Genomic DNA, 22,086 nt, shown 5'->3' with positions numbered 1-22,086 from the left:
CATAGAAGAGATGTGATGAACAGGAATATTTCTGCTTTTATGGCTGCTGGTCCATAAACTAAACAAAAAAACAAATCAAAGTACAACTTTAAGAGATTCAACGAGAGTCCACAAAAAAAGGATTTTTAATTTCCTTTGCTGCCAAAATCGCTTTTCTCATTCAGAAAATATAATAAAGAAATATTTAAAATATGTTCCCACCATTCATGCATTGAGTGATAATTATTTATTAATAATGCCAGAAATTCTCCAACTATTAGTGGCAGAATTTATGGCCATTTCCATTCGGGTTTTGTGTCTGTTAACATTCAAGGCTCAACTTGAAAGAAAAAAGGGAAAATTTCAAAGTGATAAAACTAATCTGAAAACCATTCAGCCTTCCTGTTAGTTGCTAAAAATCTTCTTCTCTCCCTCAACCTGACTGAAATGTTCAAACCATTTGTAATTTGCTTATTACATCTCCAAGCAACCCTGATATTTCAATCACCAGAAACAGCTTCCACACCGAAGAGTGTTGCAACCATAAACAGGAAAGTGATGAATTTGTATTAAACGATGCAGTAAGGCTAATTGTTACCAGAAACCTTTTCAAATCGTAAAGTCAGGATTCTGATTTAATCTCTATATTTTCCACTTCATAAAAGTCAGAAACTTAAGGTCTTAAAGAACCATCGAGTCAGAATTGCTTTTCTCAGTAACCCTAATCTTCTTCCGTAGTTCAGGAGTCTAAAAAGGGGAAGAAGAGTTGTGGTGCGTTCAGGGTACTTCAGAAGTAACTGTTCAAATTGAGTTCAGATTTCTACATTTCATCGAGATAGTTTGCAGAATCTCAGACAAACATGTTTTAAGTTGTACTTTCCATCAGACAACATCAGTTTGTTTTAGTTTAAGTTTGAGGCGTTATAAATGACATTGATTTCAGACACACTCTGACATGTTTGTCTTGTGAAATAACGCGAGAAGAAGCCATAATGAAACGCGTCGGCCTGACAGGTTCTAACTGGAGGTCATCGGAGCTGCTCCCGCATTCCCAGTGGAAAATCCGCCATCCATTCGCCTTTAACTGATTTTCCCAGTTTCCATTCCAACTGGAACACATCAGAATCTGCGTCAGTATCGGCACCGTGTCGGCAGGTGGCGGTAGTGAGCACTGAGGCGATTCTGAGCTGAAGGGGGAAAAACAACAAAAACAGCCAGCAGAAAAGCACAGAACCAAGATGGCGGTGCAGGAGACAGCAGCCCAGCTGTCCATGGCTCTGAAGGTCCAGGAATATCCCACCCTGAAGGTAAACACGGCACTCACCGGCATCCGTCTCTGGTTCGGGGAGCTCCGGGTTCCCGGGGGGTTCGGTTCTGTTTTAAAGAGGTTGATTGGTGGTTAATTTGAGAGTGGCTAAGGTTAGCTAAGCTAGCATGGCCAGAACATCAGGCTGTTGGGTTTAAAGGCAACAATCAGAACCGTTTACTCTTTTAAACGGGTTCGGTGCTGATCTGCTTGCTCGCGGTTCGGCTTGTTGGGACGGAATCCCTCGAAAGGTCAAATTCTGGCCAGTTTTAGGCAAACTGGACCCACTGCGGGTTAGTTCGGTCCCGTTACCCGCAAAATCTGAGAGTTCTAGTAAAATGAAAAAGTTCTGACTGGTGCCCGACCCGGTTCGGGTTGAACGGATGGGTTCGGATCACCAGTAGAGGCTGAAACATTATGGTTGCTCTTCCTTTCTGGAGCAGACGTGATTCGCCTGCTAAGGCTAAGGGTGAAAAGCAGCCGAACCGAACCCAGCAGCCGACCTGGTCCGTGGAGCTGGTTCGGGGTGGTTCTGGGCGGTTGGGGTTCGGGGCGCGGCGGCGTGTTAGCGCAGTGTCATCAGATTCCTGCCGCCTCTGTGCTTCAAAATGGTCAGCAGCAGAAACCGGCTGCCGCGCTCACGCGCCGCCGCTCCATCCCACGGAGCGGGACTGCGACACCGGCGGCCCCGGTCCAATGACAGCGGCTCCACACCCGCGGTGAGTACCGGCTCAGGGGAACCGAGCTGGATTGGACTGCTGCAGGGAGATGATGGGCTCCATTTTGGGACCGGCTGATTTTGTAATTTGCATCAGAAGAGGCTTTTCGTGCAGCAGCAGTGATGCTGCTGATGATGCTGCTGCTGCTGCAGAAAACCCCAGATGTCTCACAATAACCTCCATCACCAGCTAAACGTATCAAACTGGATCTTATCTCCCGGCTCGAGGTGTGGCAGCAGCGATTTTCCTCATGTAGGAGCTTTAAGAAACGTTTCCAATGATATTGAGGTCATATCCATCCAACAATCACACAGGAAATTCAAACATTTTGTCAAATGTAGCTTTTATTAGAGCCATGTGCAGCTGAAAGCATGTGAGGGTTGATCCAGTGTTTAATTTTTGGATCAATTGTTTGATGCCAAAGAAGTTAAGAGATTTTTGATGCAGAATTTTAATCAGGTGAAACTAAAAGTGCCACTGGAGGATTTCTGGGCTTGATGTGCATAGATGATTTTAAAAAATCATTTTCTGTAAAATGTTGGTTTAATTTTGGCTCCACTGTGTTGTTCCTTCAGCTAGTGTTTTATTTTGGCTCTATAATCTCCAGTTAGTGATTAATCGATTACTATGCTAGATGATGATTATTTCAATAATCTGATTAATCGTTTCGGCCCAATAAGATTCTCTCCTAGTTAAAAACTGGAACAGAATATTCTCCTTTGGAACAGAAACTGAGATTTCATTTTATTTTAAATAAAATGTTATTGTTTAATTCCCAGTTTTCATCACTTTACAACCTTTCAAACCGTCTGTCATCTTTTCGGTTTAAATTTGTGGATTAAATGACTAACAATAATTAAATTCTGTGTATAACACTCCTATGACTTTTTAGTACTTTTTATTATTTCAGTAGCAATTGGATTAATATAGTTTTGAATTTACTGAAAGTAATTAGATCAGGTTTTGCATCATTTACATTTTTTATGCAGAAACAAGGAGACTGTTGTATTTTGGGGTAATAAACAGTTAGACTCTCATATCTGCTCAGTCTGTGAGCCTTAACCCCACCCTGACCCAACCCTAACCCTGACCCCACCCTAACCCTAACCCTGACCCCACCCTAACCCTGACCCAACCCTAACCCTGACCCCACCGTAACTCTCACCCAGTTTGACCAGTTGGACGATGGAGGAAAAATCTGACATCTTGCAGTCCAGTTAACCAAAGCTCATTCTGACTAAACAACTTTTTCCTCATAATTTTAAAATGTTTTTCTAGTAAAGTGCATGTTTTTTTGCTATTCTGACTACATTTATATAATAATAAGAAATTTTCATAGTTTCGATATTTTTCGCCTCATCCTATTTACCTTTTTAAAGGAGCAGCTTCATGTAAGACCAAGTTTCCTGATCTGCCCATCATGTTAGTTATTCTCTCATCAAAACCAAAAATGAAGTGTTATCTTATTCCTCTGTACATGTTTGAGAAGTTATTTAATCTTTGTGGCAGCCCTTCAGCTGGACCTAGTGTACCTCCATAATCGTGATTGTTCAGAATAAATCAGCTGTGCGTTGGGTGAATAAGGAGACGGGATGAGATGAAACGTTGTTTATCTGTACGGAGCAGAACTGATCAGGAATCAGCACCAGCTGCTGTTATGAACAGTTAGCCATGTTAGCATCAAGCTAATATAACATTTTACCGGTGTGTTAGACTCAGTGAACCTACCTCCATTGCCAGTGGCCCATCTCTCATGAACTGGCACTATATGTAACACTGCCAGCCACCAGGAGGGGGCGCTGTTTCAGTCATTACACATGAACCCAAACTGGATTCTATACTCCAGGGGTGTCAACGTCCAGTCCTTAAGGGCCGGTGTCCTGCAACCTTTAGATGTGCCTCTGCTGCACCACCTGAATAGAATAATTAGGTCGTTAAGGATCTGGAGAACTGATCTACACAAGGAGGAGGTAATTAAACATTTCATTTCAGTGTTTTGTACCTGTGGCACATCAAAAAACTGCGGGACAGCGGCCCTCCAGGACTGGAGTTTGGCACCCCTGCTATACTCTGTTACACTGGCTCCGCCTTTGAGACGTAGCTCCTCCCCACTCAGCTCCTCTAGACTAGCCAGCAGCAAATAGCAAACACCTGCTGAGCTCATGATAGAGCTGCTGCAGAGCAACACTGGTAAAAAAAGGGTTAAGGGAGGAGCCATGTTGAGACAACTTCCTGCAGAAAGAGCAGAAGCTTTTAAAGAGACAGAGGCCCAATTTCTAGATGTTAATTACAAAGCCATATTCTTTAATTCATATTAGCCATTTGTTGCATTTTTATAATAACTGATGGTAACAAAGTTGACTGTGTTGTAAATGGCACCATGTGGAATCGTAGTGGGATCTAAATGAAGCCATAAACAGGCGGACATGAAGCTGGATGACTTACAGAAACCAGCACACGTCTCAGCAGACACTCCCACTTCAACAGACTTCTGAATGGGATCCATTACTTCCTGCTGGAGCGTTGGCACACTTTTCCTTATTAACCGAAGAGGAGGGATTCATTCATTCATTCATTCATTCATTCATTCATTCATTCATTCATTCATTCAGTGGATCAGCGCCGTCCTCTGCATGCATTATGGACGGATCTGTCTTCTTAAAGTTATTCCAACATTATATTTTGTCTTGTGTTGAATACGATCAAGGATCAGCAGCATCTGGTGACATCAGTTACAGCTGTAGTAACTTTTATAATGAAATTACTTTAGAAAGATCATTTGGTTGACGGATGATGTCTTGCAGATGATAATTGTTCACATTTATTGTCAGTAAATTTGCTGCTCCGCCTGTTTGTCGTTCATGCTTGTTTTTAAATGAACGAACTGAACCGGTTCTGTGACCTTGGAGCTGTGACGTCAGGCCGCTGTGTTCCAGGTTCCGTACGAGACCCTGAACAAACGGTTCCGAGCGGCCCAGAAGAACATCGACCGGGAGACGAGTCACGTGACCATGGTGGTGGCGGAGCTGGAGAAGACGCTCAGCAGCTTCCCGGTGGTGGACTCGGTGGTGTCGCTGCTGGACGGAGTGGTGGAGAAACTCAGCGCCCTGAAGAGGAAGGTGAGGATCCGGCCGGGCCGAACCGAGCCGGGTCTATGGAGGCTGCATGTTATGAGTCGCTCTATTCCTTCTAACTAAATGTGGTTTAAATTCAGCATCAAAAACTTTTATTAAAAGGCATATCGCCAATTAAAGGTGGCTGTTGTCATAGCAACCAGCCGGCGGCTTTGTTCAAACTCCAGTTGTTTTTTTCCCAGAAGGTTCGGTTCGGTTCGGTTTGAACACCAGTCGAAACTTTTGTCCGCCTATTAACCTCCGTACCGGTTCGGGTGAAATCGACTGGCGCGGTACAAATGCAGGAAGCGGACTGCAGCGCAGGGCATTCTGGGTAAACGGCCCCAAAACAAATATGTCAGCGCAGCGCGAGCGGGAGAACGGCCCGGGTCCTGGGCGGCTCCAGGTGCAGCGCCCCCTGCTGTCTGGAGGGACACGCATTCACACGCCTTTTCACAATAAAAGATACTGCAAGTAGATTTTCAGCGGCCTCGTGTTTAGACTTTGTATTTATGCAGTAGCAAAAATACAAAGTGGACATTCAGTTTGCTGAAAAACAGTTTCCAGTGACTTCTGTCACTGGAAACGGAGAGTTTAAAACCAAACAGCTGCTTAAAGCTGCAGCATGAAGCTTAAAAAAAGATTTTAGATATCTACTAAACGATGTCTATTATGTCTAAAGTAGGTGAATTTATTGCCAGATATCTTTTTCCATTTTGCTAGATAATATGGTGTTATTTATACCTAAAGTGAAAAACTAACAGCCATTCCAGGCGATCAGCAGTGATCAGTGATCGGTTACAGATGATCCGTATTGGCAGCAATAAACCCTCCCTGGTTATTAGGAAGCCTGAATTTGTGAAGGGAAAAAGTCTCAATGTTTAAACCTCGTAAACTGCATTGGTTGAGTTTCATTAAGTCAGACCTAACATGGATGATCTGTTTAACATACCAGACATTCATTACAACACTTTAACTTCCCGTCTGTTTTCTGAAGGCTGCTGAGTCGATTCAAGCAGAGGATGAAAGCGCCAAGCTGTGTAAGCGTCGCATCGAGCACCTGAAGGAGCACAGCAGCGACCAGCCAGGTTCGGTCAACCTGTGGAAGAAGAAACGCATGGACCGCATGATGGTGGAGCATCTGCTGCGCTGCGGCTACTACAACACCGCCGTCAAGCTGGCCAGGCAGAGCGGCATAGAGGTTCTGCATTTGCTCATGAAACAAACTTCATTTTCCTCCTCCTGACTTTAATCTGAAAGGATCAACTCTGCCGCCTTTCCAGGATCTGGTGAACATCGAGATGTTCCTCACAGCAAAGGAGGTGGAGGAGTCTTTGGAGAGGCAGGAAACGGCCACCTGCCTCGCCTGGTGCCATGACAACAAGTCCCGCCTCCGCAAGATGAAGGTACCTGGCATGCAGCACGTAACAGCAATACTCAGAAACATTTATGTTCAGGTCTGCTGCAGGGTGGAAGTTCAGTTTTCTCTCAATACAGAATAGAAACATCAAAATAAACACTGAAACTTTGCTTCAGGTTTCTCCTCATTTAGGTGCCATCAAACTAATGAAATGGTAATTAGGTTTTTAAACATGGAAATGGACCTGAGGTCTACGGAGCCTCAGTAGAGACGAAACTGTTACAGAAACTGTTACAGGAATTTTAAGGATTTATTCATAATCTGCTGAGATTTCTCAAATCCCCACAGGGTCAAATATTTACATACACACAGATGTTCTGTAGCCATCAGCTTTGGGAAACTTCTGGCTTCTCTCAGGGTTGAAGGTCTGGACGGGTCCAGAAGACAGACACTCTAAAGTGTCCCAGTTGTCTAAAATAATCTATTACTCATGTTTTTCAGGATTTTGAAGCTGTGAGAACTTTTAAAATCTATTATGGCTCTAATAGTTTCTGGTTTTGCAGAGCTGTCTGGAGTTTAGTCTGAGAATCCAGGAGTTTATTGAGCTCATCAGACAGAACAAGCGCATGGATGCAGTGCGGTAACTCCCACACTTTATCACAACAAACTGTGATTGATGGGCTGGTTTCCTTTTTTTTAAACTGTCTCCCTTACGTTTACTCTCTGTGTATTTATGTCAGACATGCAAGGAAGCATTTCAGTCAGGCAGAAGGAGGGCAGCTGGATGAGGTCCGGCAGGTGATGGGCATGCTGGCCTTCCCATCAGATACACACATCTCCCCCTATAAGGTAGCAGTCCTGTGCTTCATCACAGCATTACCAACTGATAAACACGGCAGCTTCCACAGAGGAGCAAAAATGGAAAGTAATTACTGTAATACCAGTTTCCCGCCACCAGTGGGCGCCTGTTGTCTCTTAATAAGATTGAACTGCATTTTAAGGACTACAGATCAACTTTGATTTGCTCTGGTTTTAAATCAAATGAGCTTTTTATTATTTTGTAATCATGATAGGATCAATTAGATGCACTTTGTCAAACTAATTTTTATTGAATTAGTGAAAATAGTAAACAGTCGTTACAGCTTCCCTCAATGACCTGATAGGAGTCCAGTTTTGTTCAACAGTAAATTACAGATCAGTGTAAACACAGTTTATAATTTAGGAAATCTGTTTGTGAAAGTTCACAATTTAAAAAGGATGAACATTTTAATGATCTGTTTTTGTATGGAAGACCAAAAGGGCCAAAATTAGATGAATACATAGTTTAATCATCTTTAATTCAAGCTTTTATTAAAGACACAGTGTCCACAGCAGAAATGAAAAAATAAATAGAGAAAGGGGAAAAAAATAAATGGTCAAATAAATATTAATAATATTTATTTTGATATTAGTTAAAATAAACATCAGTAAATGCAGAACCTGCGCTGTGGAGAGCACGTCTGATTTCTGGGAACTTCAGGGAAACTTCGCCTGTTTCTGTTCCCATCAGGATCTTCTGGATCCGGCTCGCTGGAAGATGCTGATCCAGCAGTTCAGATACGACAACTACAGACTCCACCAGCTGGGAAACAACTCTGTGTTCACCATCACGCTGCAGGCCGGGCTGTCCGCCATCAAGACTCCGTATCCTTCACTCCCACTTCCACACGAATCCACTCTGATCATCCGCTCACTCCACTGGTAACGGCTCGTTTCTCACTGAGCCCCAGAAACTTACTAAGACATGAAAAACACATTCTTTAAAGCGTAGTTTGTGATGTTTATTTAGTAAATGCTTTATTATCTAAACCAGAACCAGTTTAATCCTGTTCACATCATGAAGATCCAGAGGATTTGGTTCACAGATTTCAAAGGTTTTAGTTTTTTGTTGTTTTTTTTATGAGGTTTATGTGATTTCCTGGAAACGTTATTTATAAAATACTTTTGCTACGGGTGGAACTCAAAGTGCTTTACTGAGTCTAAAGACAGACTGAGATTATCAGAAGTTCAAACCAAGTCAACATTGTTAATAAAATGTTACTGGAATATAATACAAGTGAACAACAATAAAACATGATAAAAAGCTATGAACTCATTATCAGATGCGTCTTTAGATGTTTTTAAAAGCATCTGAACTCTGACCTGCCCTCAGGAAGATGCCGACGCTTTGAAACCTTACTGAGGTTCAGTTTCAGTTTTTTGTTCAGTTTCAGCAGCTGAACGACCCAAATCTGATCCGTTCCACTTCCACAGAGGAGCTAAATCATATCTGACACTTTCAAAGCGTCTGCAGTCTGAGCGGCCGTTTTATCTGAACTTTTAGCAGCTTCCTTCATCTTGAACGTTGAAATCCGTCCACAGACAACGTCGGCCATCTTTACTGCTGTAAACAGCCGTTCCTGTCCTGGTTCCTTGTTCCTTAACTCCTCGTTTCAGTCAGTGCTACAAGGAGGACGGCTCGTCCAAAAACCCAGACTGCCCCGTTTGCAGCAAGTCTCTGAACAAGCTGGCGCAGCCGCTGCCCATGGCTCACTGCGCCAACTCCAGGCTGGTGTGCAAGATCTCTGGGGAGGTGATGAACGAGAACAACCCGCCCATGATGCTGCCCAACGGATACGTCTACGGTTACAACGTGAGTCCAGTCACAGAACCGGAGGGAAACGTTTGGGCAGCAAAAGCCTAGTTTGAGCCTCTGGAGTTTATAAATGTTAATAAAAAGGTTTCCAGAAGTCATCATCAATATCTTCAAAGCAAAAGCAGCGCAAACCAAAATGCTTTGCTGCACAAACGTAGCTGAGTTGATTAACATCAAATCTGTTGGTGTGGTTGACCTCTGACCTTTGGAAATGTTTTTAATATCTTTAAAATGAGAAACAGGCCAGTCACAATAAATCAATTGTATAATAAATTAAAATGATCAACTCTTTGTATCAATCACTGGGTGATAAAGTCTTCATGCTGCTTCCTGTTTTTAGAGAACAATTGATTTTAGAGATAAAGTCGTTTTTTTTTGTCTTGTTGTTTCTGTTGCTTTGTGTATGTTTTGTGATGTTTAAAATGTCTTCCACATTAGTTAAATGCTAATCAGAACTGAAAGGTTATTGATCTCTAAGAACGTGTCGTCCTGCTGTCCTCCAGTCCCTGCTGTCCATCCGCCAGGACGACAAAGTGGTCTGTCCCAGAACCAAAGAGGTGTTCAGCTTCTCTCAGGCAGAGAAGGTCTACATCATGTGATCACATCCTGCACCATGACGACTCTGGAGCTGTGACCCTTCACCCCAGTAGATGACCTCCTCTTCCTCACACACAGCTGGGCTCTTCTTCTTCTTTCAGACTGTTTAGATGTGACTAGGAGTTGTTTGACCGGATCCATTCAAGCACACGGACTATCAACATTTTCATTATCTTAAAGGCCTTTACTCTGAATATTAGAGCCTAGAGGAAAAAGGACTGAGTGAAACTGTTAGTTAGATGTTTGATTTTACTACAACAAATAAAAAAAGGACTTGTAAAGGATCGCTCTGAGTTTTTCCTTTTTACTAACGTTTTTTTTTTATTTTTATTTTTATAAATGCGATTGGCTGCATTGCTGGTCTCCAGCTGTTCTTCCTTTTTTTATGATGGCTGACGAACTCGTTTTGACCGAAACCTTCTGGTTTGCCCAGCAGCACATCCCATAATATCTCATCATTACCTTGCAATAACTCCTCGGCTCAGAGGAGATGTTGTTTCAGGTGGTCCTTTATTCTGGGTCATCTGTTTTTGCTTTTTTTCTGATTGAATAAACTTTTTATTTAACGTATTTTCATTTTATTCCACCTTTCTGGCTTTATTAGATGATGGTTAAATTTTAAATCCTTTAGCTTCTGTTGGCACCAATAGCAGGAATGCTTCAGTTTAATGTTTTAATATTGTTCACATGTAACTCAGTAAGTAGGAGCTGATTCAATGCAGGTTTTTCCTCCCATCTGTTGATCGGCCCACATGAAATCATCCCATTTGTGTCTGTCGCTGATCTGGAAGTGTATTTGTGACGATGGTCTGTTCTGTGTGTTTGTTGGTAGAATTAGAAATGGGGAGTGTTTCATGAGCTGTGTGCCTCATAAAGATCTCAATGAAACTTTGATTTCAGTCTTTATTTGAAGCGTCTCGTCTTGTGGGAACGGGTCGCTACGGTTCTGTTGACATGAAAATCCACAAAAGTGCTCCGTCATTTCCCAGGAAACTCTTACCATATGGTAGTTTTGGGCCAGAAGATGAGAAACTGAAGGCAAATTTAAAGGAGTTCAAGGGGCAACATGATTGTCCATTTGCATCATTTACATTATATCAGCAGATTTCATGCGATTGACCCACAGAGGATAGCTTAGCAATTAGAAATAGAACAAAAATACATGGTTTCTTTAGTTTTTACATCAAATTATGAAAATTGTGGTGGTTATATACATTCAGCTGCTTTTCACTCTTCTGTTTTATTGGCTTTCAGAAAACTAAAGATCTATAAAGAAATTAAGATTATTACCAATCTGATTAATATGACCAGATTTTATATACAGAAGAGTAAATTCAGTTGAACCATGCATTACTGCATTAAAAACAAATTCAAGCAGTGAATTAAATCTGTTCAAACTTTCAGAAAACACAAAAGCATCAGGTTTAATTTCTTTATGTTGTCTGTTAAACCTATTAAATAATCTTGTTCTGAATGGTTCTTGCTTTGCCAAGACGCTTATTTTTGAGGAGACCCGGGTCCTTCACGGTTTGTGGAAGTCGGATGTTGAGAATGTAATCGTCTCTGCCTTCATCTGCTGGGGTGGCAGGGTTAGAACCGAGGATTCAAACAGGCTCAAGCTGAAGGCTGGTTTTGGTTCTGGTTCTGGGACGACTCTGGCACCTGTGGAGATGGAAGAAGGTTTACAGATAACTCTGAGCTTCTTCACAAGATTTTCCTCAAGAGAGTCTCAAGTCAGAGGCTTCTTCAGATATGCTGTAATACAGACTGCTACTGGAGAGGAACTTGGATGATTAGTTGCAACATTTAATTTTTCTTTGGGATCAGTAAGTCACTTTTGAATTGAATTTATGCTGAATCAATTATTTATTTAGGGTTTCTATGCTTCCACATTACTTGACCCCTGAAATCAAATCAAATTTTATTTGTATAGCACATTTCAGCAACAAGACATTTCAAAGTACTTTACATCCTAAACACAAAAACACAAAGTCATGCTTTGGAATAAATAATACATTGTTACATATTACGTTTCAAATTCAATTCTAAACAGGTGAGTTTTTAGTTGAGATTTAAAGGAAGTCAGGGTTTCAGGTGTTTTACAGTTTTCTGGAAGTTTGTTCCAAATTTTTGGAGCAAAAATTGCATTTTTTGTTAAATATTTTGTTTTGTACATTTAGTCTCCGACATTCATTTTCTGTAATGTTCTCTGTTCCAAATGAAGCTGCTTTGGAAAAAAAGATCATTAGTTAGAGCTGCTTTATTCTTTAGACGTTAAAAGGTCTGGTTGAAGAACGACATTAAAGATTGTGATAATTATATGCAACTCATGGTTAAAAGGATACAAATAATTTAATAGTTGTCAACATTGTACGTCTTTTCAAAATGTCCGTTGTCCCGCAAAGAAACCGGAAAAAGCGTTAAAAATGTGACGTCACTGTCATTCGTTTATAAAAAGGTCCGCTCTTCCTCCTCCGCCATCTTGAGATCAACGCGTCGTTGAATTCAAGCTGCTCCTGCTCGCCATTTTTACTCCTCTTTTGAAATGAGTGACCAGCTCTGTAAGCTATTCGTCGGCGGCCTGAACGTGGACACCGACGACGATGGCCTCCGCAAGCACTTCGAGCAATACGGGGCCCTGACCGACTGCGTGGTCGTCGTGAACAAGCAGCTGCAGCGCTCCCGCTGCTTCGGCTTTGTTACCTACTCCACGCCGGAGGAGGCCGACGCCGCCATGGCTGCTAGGCCGCACACCGTTGACGGCAACTCGGTGGAGGTAAAGCGAGCAGTGGCCAGAGAAGACGCAAACAAGCCCGAAGCTTTGGCTAAAGTGAAGAAAATCTTCATCGGGGGGCTGAAAGACGACATCGAAGAGCAGCATTTGACCGACTACTTTTCGCAGTACGGCCAGGTGGAGAAATCTGAAGTCATCTCCGAGAAGGAGACTGGGAAGAAAAGGGGCTTCGGATTCGTGTACTTCACCGACCATGACTCGGCAGATAAGGCCGTGGTGGTGAAGTTTCACACCGTTAATGGACACACAAAGTGGAGGTGAAGAAAGCCCTGACTAAACAAGAGATGCAGGCAGCGAGCAGGAACACAATGGCGCCTCGGGGCAGACCGGGCCGAGGCATGAGAGGAAATCAAAATGGCTACGGAGGCAGGGAATATGGCGGAAGCTACAACTACGGAAATGGCGGCGGTGGCGGCTACAACTGGCGGCTACGGAGGGTACGGTGGACCGTACGGAGGCGGTTATGGCGACCAGGGAAGCGGCTACGGTGGCGGCAACGGCTACAACGACTTTGGCAGCGGCTACGGCCAGCAGTCCTCTGGTTACGGTCCCATGAAGGGGCCGCCTTTCGGGGGCCAGCGGAGCGCGGCTCCCTACGCCAGAGGCGGCGGTGGCGGCGGATACCCCAGGGGGGGCTACGGCGGTGGCGGCTACTGAAAGGCGACACCCTGAAACACCTCACCCTCTCCTCCCCGCCACTCGTTACTCCCAGGCATTTGGACGCAAAACTCAGTCACTAGTGGGGCGTCTGCCGTGAATCCCATCCATGGCAGAGCCGCAGACACCCCTCCCCCACCTGAACCCCCCAAACAGGTAGGAAGGTCACTTCCCTGAACACCTGCTTAACCCGAACAGCACTTCTTGCTGTTCTCCTAGGACACACAATTGAAGAATTACACGTTCAATGATCCCTTTTTTAATGTGCCCACGCTACCAGTGTGAGGTTGTCTTTAGAGTTGGATTTTTTTTTTTATATATATTTGCGTTCCTTCGTTGTGTTTGGAAAAAAATGATGTAGGATTATTTTCCTGATAAGTTCTTATTTTTTAATATTTGCATTTTAAGCAGTTTGATTCGATTTTGTTAAATTTAGAGAAAAGTTTAGTGTATTTTCTTTTCAATGTGAGGATGAGAATGTTTTTCTGGTTCATAGATGTCATTCTTACAATAAATTTTTGTATAATTTCTGGGTCATCCAAGGAAATTCACTACTGCAGGACTCTAGTTTCCCTCCCCATATTGTACTTTAAATTCCTCTGAGCATATTGCTAGATTCAGTCTAAATACTGTTCATTTTTTCCTGTAGCAATATCTATTGTATATTGTGTACTTTCATGTGTTGAGAACAAAAACTTATTGTTGAAACATTTTGGTATGCTCATGTATGTTCATTTTAAATAAAACGTTATACCACTTAGCTTAGTTATCTTACTTATTTAACCAGGCTTCCAGTTTATCCACAGGTTTATGAGACCATCTTAGTTACATCCTTTACTCAGGTGGGTGAAATGGATGCAGTCTGCCCACAGCCAAAGCATGTAGGCTTTGTAGGGTGAGACCTTGTCTTAACTGTGGTTTTAAGATTTCACTTATTTACTTTCATCTTTACTACATGTGGACCTGAGGGCTCTGATAATTATTTTTGATTATTCCTACATTTAGGTGTTCTTACTCGTATTCCTGTAGGCTATCCCAGCCAAAATAGCCGTAGCAGTTTGTTTGTAGGCTACGTCAGGACCCTGTTGATTACCTGGGGTCGATTGTGATAGGAGTCTGAAATATCTCTTTAGGATATCCACATCCAGCCAACTAGGTATGTAAATCAACCTGTCTTCACTCTGTGTTGGTCAAAAATGTATGGAATATATTTAAGATGGTGCACAAGTGTACCACTGTTTAATCTTACCAGATTACTGCGTCTTTTTTATGTAGCTAAAACATAAGTAAAACTGGGGAGTTAAGCAATAATTTTGTTTTTTGTGGGTGAAAGGAGACACGGGTTTGTTCCACTGAACGGTGGAACAACTGACTTGTCTCCTGGAATAATCCTGCGTTGCTCTGTTTCTCATTGCTGTGTTTTCCTCCATCTCCAGGTTGCCTCTGTAACCTGGCCTGTAGGGCTTCACCTGGAAGCTGACAGGGAACCGAGGAGGGCTCAACCTTCTTCCCCTTCAGGTGACATTACTGCAGAAAAATATTGACCACCTACGTTGGCTCCTTTTAGGCTGAATATTTATCACAAAGACACTAAATGGATGAAAAATGAATCTTTTAAGCAGGGTTTTGTGTAACTTACATGGGTGAGTTATTAAATAATGGTTAGCTTGAAATCGTAAAGCATTGTATGGGAGTGTTCTTGTGAAACCGTTCATTTAAATCTGAATACATAATTCATCCTAAAACTGTTCCTACAGTGGATCCAGCAGGGTGTCTGGATTTAGAAACCAAACTGTTTTACCGACTTGTATTCTCTTACTTGTAGGTTATTTTTCATGCTTGCCGGTTTCAGATCATCTGAGGATGAGGAGCTTCTGTATTGATGGCTGTACATATTTTTATGAATGCACAATAAATATTTATTTTGATATACCACAAGACTTGTTACTTTTCTATATCTTCTGGAGGTAAAGTGTCAGTTTTTAATGTGGAGTTCAGATAAATGTAGAATCCAAAGCTGGTCAGATCTAACACTGCACAAAATTTCCCTCTAAATATACATTAAATGTTACTAGATATTTACTTTTAATATAAAAGTCAATTTAATGTTTGATACAGTGAAGGAAAATTCAAAATGTAAATAAAATTCTGGTCAATCTGTCAATGTTTCACTTCAGTTGTTGAGCAGTTGGGATGGAAAATGCAGGACACCTTTAAAAATGTTCATAAATGGAGGGATGTGTTGACCTTTGCAGGTCATTTAGTGCTTAAGAAAACCTAATGTTTCACATTTTCCTGATTAAATCATTTCACAATGCAAAGCTTTTTAACTTTGATGGGATTATTCAATGCTGATGGACTCAGAAAAAGTGATTAGATTAAGAACTTCAACTTTCAAACCTTGCTTGGGTGATTAAAAAAGTAAAACTTCTACCAAACTTTAATGCATATGCTACTAATATTAGCACACTTATAATATTTGAGTTCAGCACTTAATTGATCTAAACCCAGCTAAATGTGAAATGTATTTGGTTAATTTTGCAGTTATGTGAAATGAAATAACAGTCTGCATTATGCTGATTATTAAAGCTATAAGCCAGTAACCTGTAAAATCAGTCGTTTTACAGAAATGCAGCTGATTTCTGCAGTGATTAGTTTGCATGTGAAGATGAATCTACAAAAACAGACTTAAACAGGCGATAAGGCAGATTTTAACATCCATTTTCAAAACATTGAGCTTCATGCAGCTTTGCAGGAAACCAGAGCAACAAAACCAATGAATCTAATTGACAGGGATTATGATCGAAAACATGTTTTAGTCATCGTTGGCACAGAAAAACAAAACTTGGAATTTTGTAGTCCATGTTTTTGTATTTTTTATTTCAAAAAGCTGTTTTTAAAACTTGTGCCATAAGAAATGTGCAAAACTTGCACAACATTCAGAGGAAAAGAAAAAAAACTATAAATAAGTTAATGTTAACCGAAGTGGACGATGTAAGAGTACAAAAGGGCAATGTATCCATTTGCAGACTGATAGAGGTCAGCCAGTTATAATCTAATGTTCCTGCATTTTCACACCTTTTAGTCTACTTCATGTTGTCAGACAGGTTCTGTTTGACTGATTAAAATTATAAATTTACAACGAAGCATGAAATCAGATTCAATATCTCATTTCTGATTTAACTTTCAGTCATCAGTTGCTTAGTTTGCTAATTCCTTGGGCCGACTGGCGACTCCATTGTATAAAAATGTGATTATTACAGTTTGTGATTTAAGGGCGAGGATTAAATAAGGTCAAAAACTAGAAATGATCTGAACTGTAAACATTAACCTGAAATACACAAAAAGCTAAATTAGTCGTGTTTGATTTCCGGGGATTTGATGAAATCAGGTGTGGCTGCATTTCTATTGTTACATGTCTTTGCAAGTAACTCGGATTCCTCACGTCAAGGTCAGGGAAGGAAAAGGGTTAATGATTTTTATTTTTAAAATAGTTCAAATCTTTTATGTTACGGCGTAAAAAGGGGATAAAAGTACAAACGGCAACAAAGGTGAAGAATTTTTGGCTTAAATCTCAACAGAACAAGATTTTCAAAGCCGTGTGGGTGGTGAGTCTTTTTTTTTAAACTGAAGAGGGGCCAATCAGATTGCGCTACGTCACACGCCCCGCCCAGACCTTGTTCATTGAAGAAGGACAGGGAAAGTCTCCATTTCCCATCCTCCAGACGAAACCCAACATGACGGACAAATTGTGCAAGCTTTTTGTTGGAGGCTGAACGTGGAGACCACCAGCGATGGCCTCCGTGCGTATTTCGAGCAGTACGGCTCTCTGACGGACTGTGTCGTGGTTATGAACCAGCAGCTCGGAAGGTCCCGCTGCTTCGGTTTCATCACCTACTCTGCGCCCGGGGAGGCCGACGCTGCAATGGCGGCTAAGCCACATGTCGTCGAAGGCAACAACGTGGAGCTGAAGAGGGCCATAGCCCGAGAGGACGCCAACAACCCGGACATCCTCGCCAACGTCAAGAAAATCTTCGTCGGCGGAGTGAAGGACCACATCGAGGCGGAGAACCTGACCGAGTACTTCTCGCAGTTTGGCGCAGTGGAGAAGTCTGAGATCATCTCCGACAAGCAGACCGGCAGGAAGAGAGGCTTCGGCTTCGTCTACTTCACGGACACCGACTCGGCCACCAAAGCGGCGCTGACCAAATACCACACCATCAACGGGAACAAGGTGGAGGTGAAGAAAGCCCTCAGCAAGCAGGAGATCACCACCGCGGCCGTGGAGGAAGAGGCCGGGGGAGAGGAATGCAGAACTTCGGCGGCGGGAGAGGAGGAGGATATGGAGGCGGTTATGGCGGCGGCTACGGCGGGGGTTACGGCGGGAATTACGGAAGTGGCTACGGCTACGGCGGCGGCTACAACAACGATAGCGGCTACGGCGGCTATGGCGGCTACAACGAGTACGACAGCCAGATGGGGGGAGGCTACAGCAACGGGGACTTCGGGGAGGGCTACGGACAGCAGCAGTCGAGCTACGGCGCGATGAAGGGGGGCAGCTACTCCTACCGGAGCGGGGCTCCGTACCGGGGCGGCGGGGAGGCGGCGCCGGCAGAGGCGGCGGCTTCGGAGGAGGTTATTAGGCCATTGGAAAGCCGAGATGTTCATGGGGACATTAGAAACGAACTTTACATTTACAGCACCGTCACAGGTGGGGGCAGCGCGCTCTTTGTCCGGTTAAAGCGAGCCCATCACCCACTCTGAATGAATGAAACCCGCCTCCTCCACTCGGATCCCATCTGGCCTTTTTGTTCCTCATTCTGGACTCTAAACATACCGATTGTGAATATATTTTTGTTGTCGTGTATTGAACCATTTGTTAAAAAAAAGTGAGAACTGTGTAATTCCCTTGCTTCTCAAGTCAAAAAATTGAGTTTGTCTTGCAAAACCAGTGGATGTGACTCCTTTCTTTTGCATCATAAACTCAGGGTTTTATGGAGCTGGTGTTGGCAGCATGAGGTTCTATTGAGCCTCCTGGATCTTAAAATGTGTTCCTATTGAACGTGTCACGGACTATTTTCACCTCAAATTACATCTTTTGCCGTCCGTTTCTGGCTTTTTTTCTTTTCTTTTTTTTAAGAATAAATACTGTTGAGTGTATGTGTTCATTTCATCCCTATGTTGTATTCTGCTTTTATTATTAAAAGTTTTTAATGACTTGAATCTATTTATGCTTTTAGTCTTTTTGCTTTCATATAATTGTGTTCCTAAAACTTCCACTAGGGGGCGATATATCCAGGTAGAAAATGGTCTTAATTTTAAATTTCTTCAGCCCATCTAAACTATAGAACATTTATACTGACATTTTAATTTTTAAGGCTTCGCTGTTTTGAAATGACCCCTAAGAATCTAAATATGGAGAATATTTAACTGTCAGGATTTAAACTATAATTAAAAAGCAGTAACAGGTTACAGTTAAAGGTGGTCTCCTGTAAATCAATTTGGAGACTTTTACTTCAAAATATTCAGCAAACTAGAGATCTTTAAAAAAAAAAAAGTTGGAGAAAGTCCTAATTCCTGGCTTAGTTCCACTAAAATTGGACTGGTTCCAGTTCTAGAAATTAAATTTCCTGGTAAAACGGGTCTGCAGGCTTTTCCTGCCGACAAGTTTCATTTGGACTGAGCTGTTTATTTTGGAACAAGAGATGCAATATTACTCATGCTTTCCAGATACAGCAAAGAATATTAATTTAAAAGTAGTTTAATTTAAAATTGAAATGTCAAGATCAAAGTTATTGTCTTTGGAAACAAGAACATTTTGATAATCTGATAGTCAGAAGGTTCTTCATGAACTGATTTTCAGGATGTCATGATCAGATTTTCTACTTGTTTTGTGGTCAATTGTTAATTATTTCAGATCAAATCTAACTTCCTAAAAAAAACATCACAAAAGCCATTTAATTCTCGCATTTTTTCTTTCCAGTTGCTCTGGAGTTTACACTGTAAATATTTACACCTGCATGGTTATGGTTGTCATTTCTGCAAACAATTTAGTTCATTTTATTGAGTAAAGAAGGAGCATTTACAATATTATGTGACTGACAATAAAAAGAGAAGATGGATGAAAATTATTTTCAGTGCACCCTTGGAAAATCAGAATGATGAAATCAAGCTAAGATTAATAGCGTAGCACACTTTAACAGTTCAAAACGCTTTACATGATGAAATATGAAACATCAGACAAACAAGAAATATTTGTTACAGTGGCATAAAAAAGAAAGATAATGTAAATTTGGAAATCGGATGTAAATGAATTAAGTTCAAGTTAATTACCAGAGGAATAGAAACATTGGAAAACAGGAAATTCTGACTTTTAATCCAGAATTCTGATTATAATGTCAGAATTTTGACTTGAATCCAAAGTGGAGTTGTGCCACAGAAGGTCTTGGTTTCCAGATGAACATGTCAGTTCATTGATATTTTATGCAGCAGATTAAAGTCGGAGTTCTGACAATAATAATCCAAATTCTAAGAAATAAGTAAGAATGATTTTTTTCTTCAGTTTCTCTAATGCTCTTTCATAATTAATCAATAGTACAGTATAGTGTCTCGATGTAGAGATTCCCAGTGTTTCTTCATTTTTGCAGTTTTCTAGAAGAAACTTCCAGAATGAAGCTCCTTCCTGTTTGGCTGGGATTCCGGTCAGTAGTTTCTAGCTGTAATAGCTGGAGCTGTGCGCCGCTGACGGCTTCAAAGGGTTTTCCGTTAAAAACCGGAACCTTTACCACCAAACGGCGCGGCTTTATCACAAAGGCCTCGTTGTTTAGCTTTTTTGGCAGATTGAGTGACCCATCTCGCAAATATACGAGCTTTGAGTGAAAAGGCGCAGGGTGTCGTCGGAGTGGCTCCTCTCGCCGGTAGACGATCTGCGCCGGATGCTCTCATGCCTGCTGTGCTGTCTGACTCCGGGAGGATGGACGGTGTGTCGTTAGGGTGAGTTGGCTCATCGCGGGGGGATTATTTAGCAAAGCTGCGTTTCACGCTGCTTCTACATCTGTTGGAGAACATTTTAGTCCACATGACCCACATATCCAGCGCAGCCGGGCCCCACGGCTCGTGTTCAGGAAGGGATCTCCAGGCTAGCCGTGGCTAGCCTCGGTAGTTTGTTAGCATCGCTGACAGTTTGCAGTTACATTTCAACCAAAGTAACCTCACTGACATTTGGACTGCAAACAAACCTTCAACACAGCTGTCTGAATCCTGTAACCAGTTAAATGAAGGGTTATGGCCAATGATAGCTGCTAAAGCCCGTCATGTTGAAGCGATGCTAGCCGCTAGCTAGCCTGTTACTGGACACATTTCAACGTTCTTACAGTTTTTTTTTTAATAACTTGCGTCTGCTGACCTGCTTCAGGGCAACAGAACTACAGTTAGCTGCAAAAACAACCATTACAACTGAAACATGTCAGAAAAATCCAGTATTATGTCCCAATGTTTCATGTTTTTTTTACAGTGAATGTTTGCTGTTATGATTCAAGTGTTAAAATGTTTGGCAACTGAGGATAGATTTAGTCTGCAGGTCGCAGTTCAGACACACTAGATGCATTTATTACGTTCCTTTTGGATTCATTAAGTGTCATTTTTAAATTATTGTTGGCCTCTAATGTAACCTCTGGATTTTTTCTCTAGTTGTATGAAAGTGATTATTTCTGGTGTTTGTTTTTCTGTCAATCAAATGTAAATGAATAAGTTTATAAAGCAGAGCATTTTACCATTAGAGTAACTTTAGCTATGATGCTAATTAGATCCTGAAGATGCGCAAGGATGTAATGCTGCTTTTTCATAATTACAATGTTTTAAATACATAAATGGTGAAAGATCCTTTCCTGTTCTGTCCTACAAGCTTTTACTGTTTCATCATAAAACATATTGCTTTAGGGTAGATCCTTATCAATGATCTATTTACCACGATTAAATGTCATTTTGTAATCTGCAAGGTTCTGCTGAGCATTGTGGGTCGGATCAGAACATCTGGAGAACCAGATACACAAGATCAGCTCGGAAATAAGGGAAATAGTTTTCAATAATTGGGATGCAAAGAAAATAAAACAATTCAGCTCTCAACTGACAAAACGTGAAAATCTCTTCTTAATGTAGATTAAAATGTGACTTTTTGTTGCTTCAGACATTTAATCAGTGAGCCATTCATTTCAGAAGATGATCCATGTGACTTAATATGTCAGGATTAGTCACAGTTTCATCTGTACAAACAATATAAATGCAATAAGTTACAGTGCAATGCAGACACAAAAACCCTTTTAAAAAAGGGAATCATAGTAATAATGTTAAATCAGACGTTGATTTGAAGGATAACGAGCCGTTTGTCTGGCCTGTGTGTCTCCGCTGATGCAGACACTGCCTCTCGTGTCTCACCAGTCTGGTGGCGGCGTCGGCCTCGCCGCGGCCGAACTGCGCCACGGATTCAGAGGACGACGTGGCGAACGAAGGGATTCACACCTTCAACCAGACACACATGAGGAAGGCCTTCCAGCTCATGAACGACCTGCGCAGGTGAGTCTGCAGCGACAGAAAAACCTGCTGCACTGTAAACTTCAGCTTCTTCAGACTAATGTTTTTCTAAAGGTTCATAGATTTTAAAAAATTTTTGTGCAGAATTTGCAGCAATATTGCTTAATGAAATGAACAGTTCCATCATTTTTCTTTTTTTCAGGCAAAGTTGTTTTTTTTTCCTTATTTGTTTTAAATATGAGAGTAAAGTTTGAATTTTATGAGAACTCAACTCCACACTGCGCTAAAATGAGAAATTCTGAGCATCTTGTGAAATTAACATTGGTTTCACAAATAAAGAAATACTTCATAATTTGAT

The 22,086-nt window shown here is 41.7% G+C and overlaps 2 protein-coding genes and 1 pseudogene across 2 annotated transcripts; all 3 read left to right on the top strand.

Annotated features, from left to right (window-relative positions):
* The first annotated feature begins 1,155 nt into the window (after window positions 1–1,155).
* LOC129360720 (E3 ubiquitin-protein transferase MAEA) lies at window positions 1,156–10,032 on the top strand. The gene is made up of 9 exons (XM_055031100.1): window positions 1,156–1,286; window positions 4,941–5,123; window positions 6,115–6,318; window positions 6,401–6,523; window positions 7,041–7,117; window positions 7,218–7,326; window positions 8,027–8,160; window positions 8,953–9,148; window positions 9,655–10,032. The coding sequence occupies exons 1-9, from the start codon at window positions 1,218–1,220 to the stop codon at window positions 9,748–9,750; spliced, it is 1,191 nt and encodes a 396-aa protein (XP_054887075.1). The 5' UTR covers window positions 1,156–1,217; the 3' UTR covers window positions 9,751–10,032.
* A 2,231-nt stretch (window positions 10,033–12,263) lies between these two features.
* Window positions 12,264–15,137, top strand: LOC129360525 (heterogeneous nuclear ribonucleoprotein A0-like). The gene is given in 4 exon segments (XM_055030828.1): window positions 12,264–12,785; window positions 12,788–12,964; window positions 12,966–14,355; window positions 14,636–15,137. Coding segments are annotated over 3 exon segments (903 nt in total). The 5' UTR covers window positions 12,264–12,293; the 3' UTR covers window positions 13,200–14,355; window positions 14,636–15,137.
* Window positions 15,138–16,921: 1,784 nt separating this feature from the next.
* Window positions 16,922–18,422, top strand: LOC129360523 (heterogeneous nuclear ribonucleoprotein A0-like; annotated as a pseudogene).
* Window positions 18,423–22,086: the final 3,664 nt, after the last annotated feature.

This window comes from Poeciliopsis prolifica, unplaced genomic scaffold (genome assembly GCF_027474105.1).
Source record: "Poeciliopsis prolifica strain line A6 unplaced genomic scaffold, Auburn_PproV2 SCAFFOLD006, whole genome shotgun sequence".
Lineage (NCBI taxonomy): Eukaryota > Metazoa > Chordata > Actinopteri > Cyprinodontiformes > Poeciliidae > Poeciliopsis > Poeciliopsis prolifica.
This window is presented reverse-complemented; position numbering and strand designations above follow the sequence as displayed.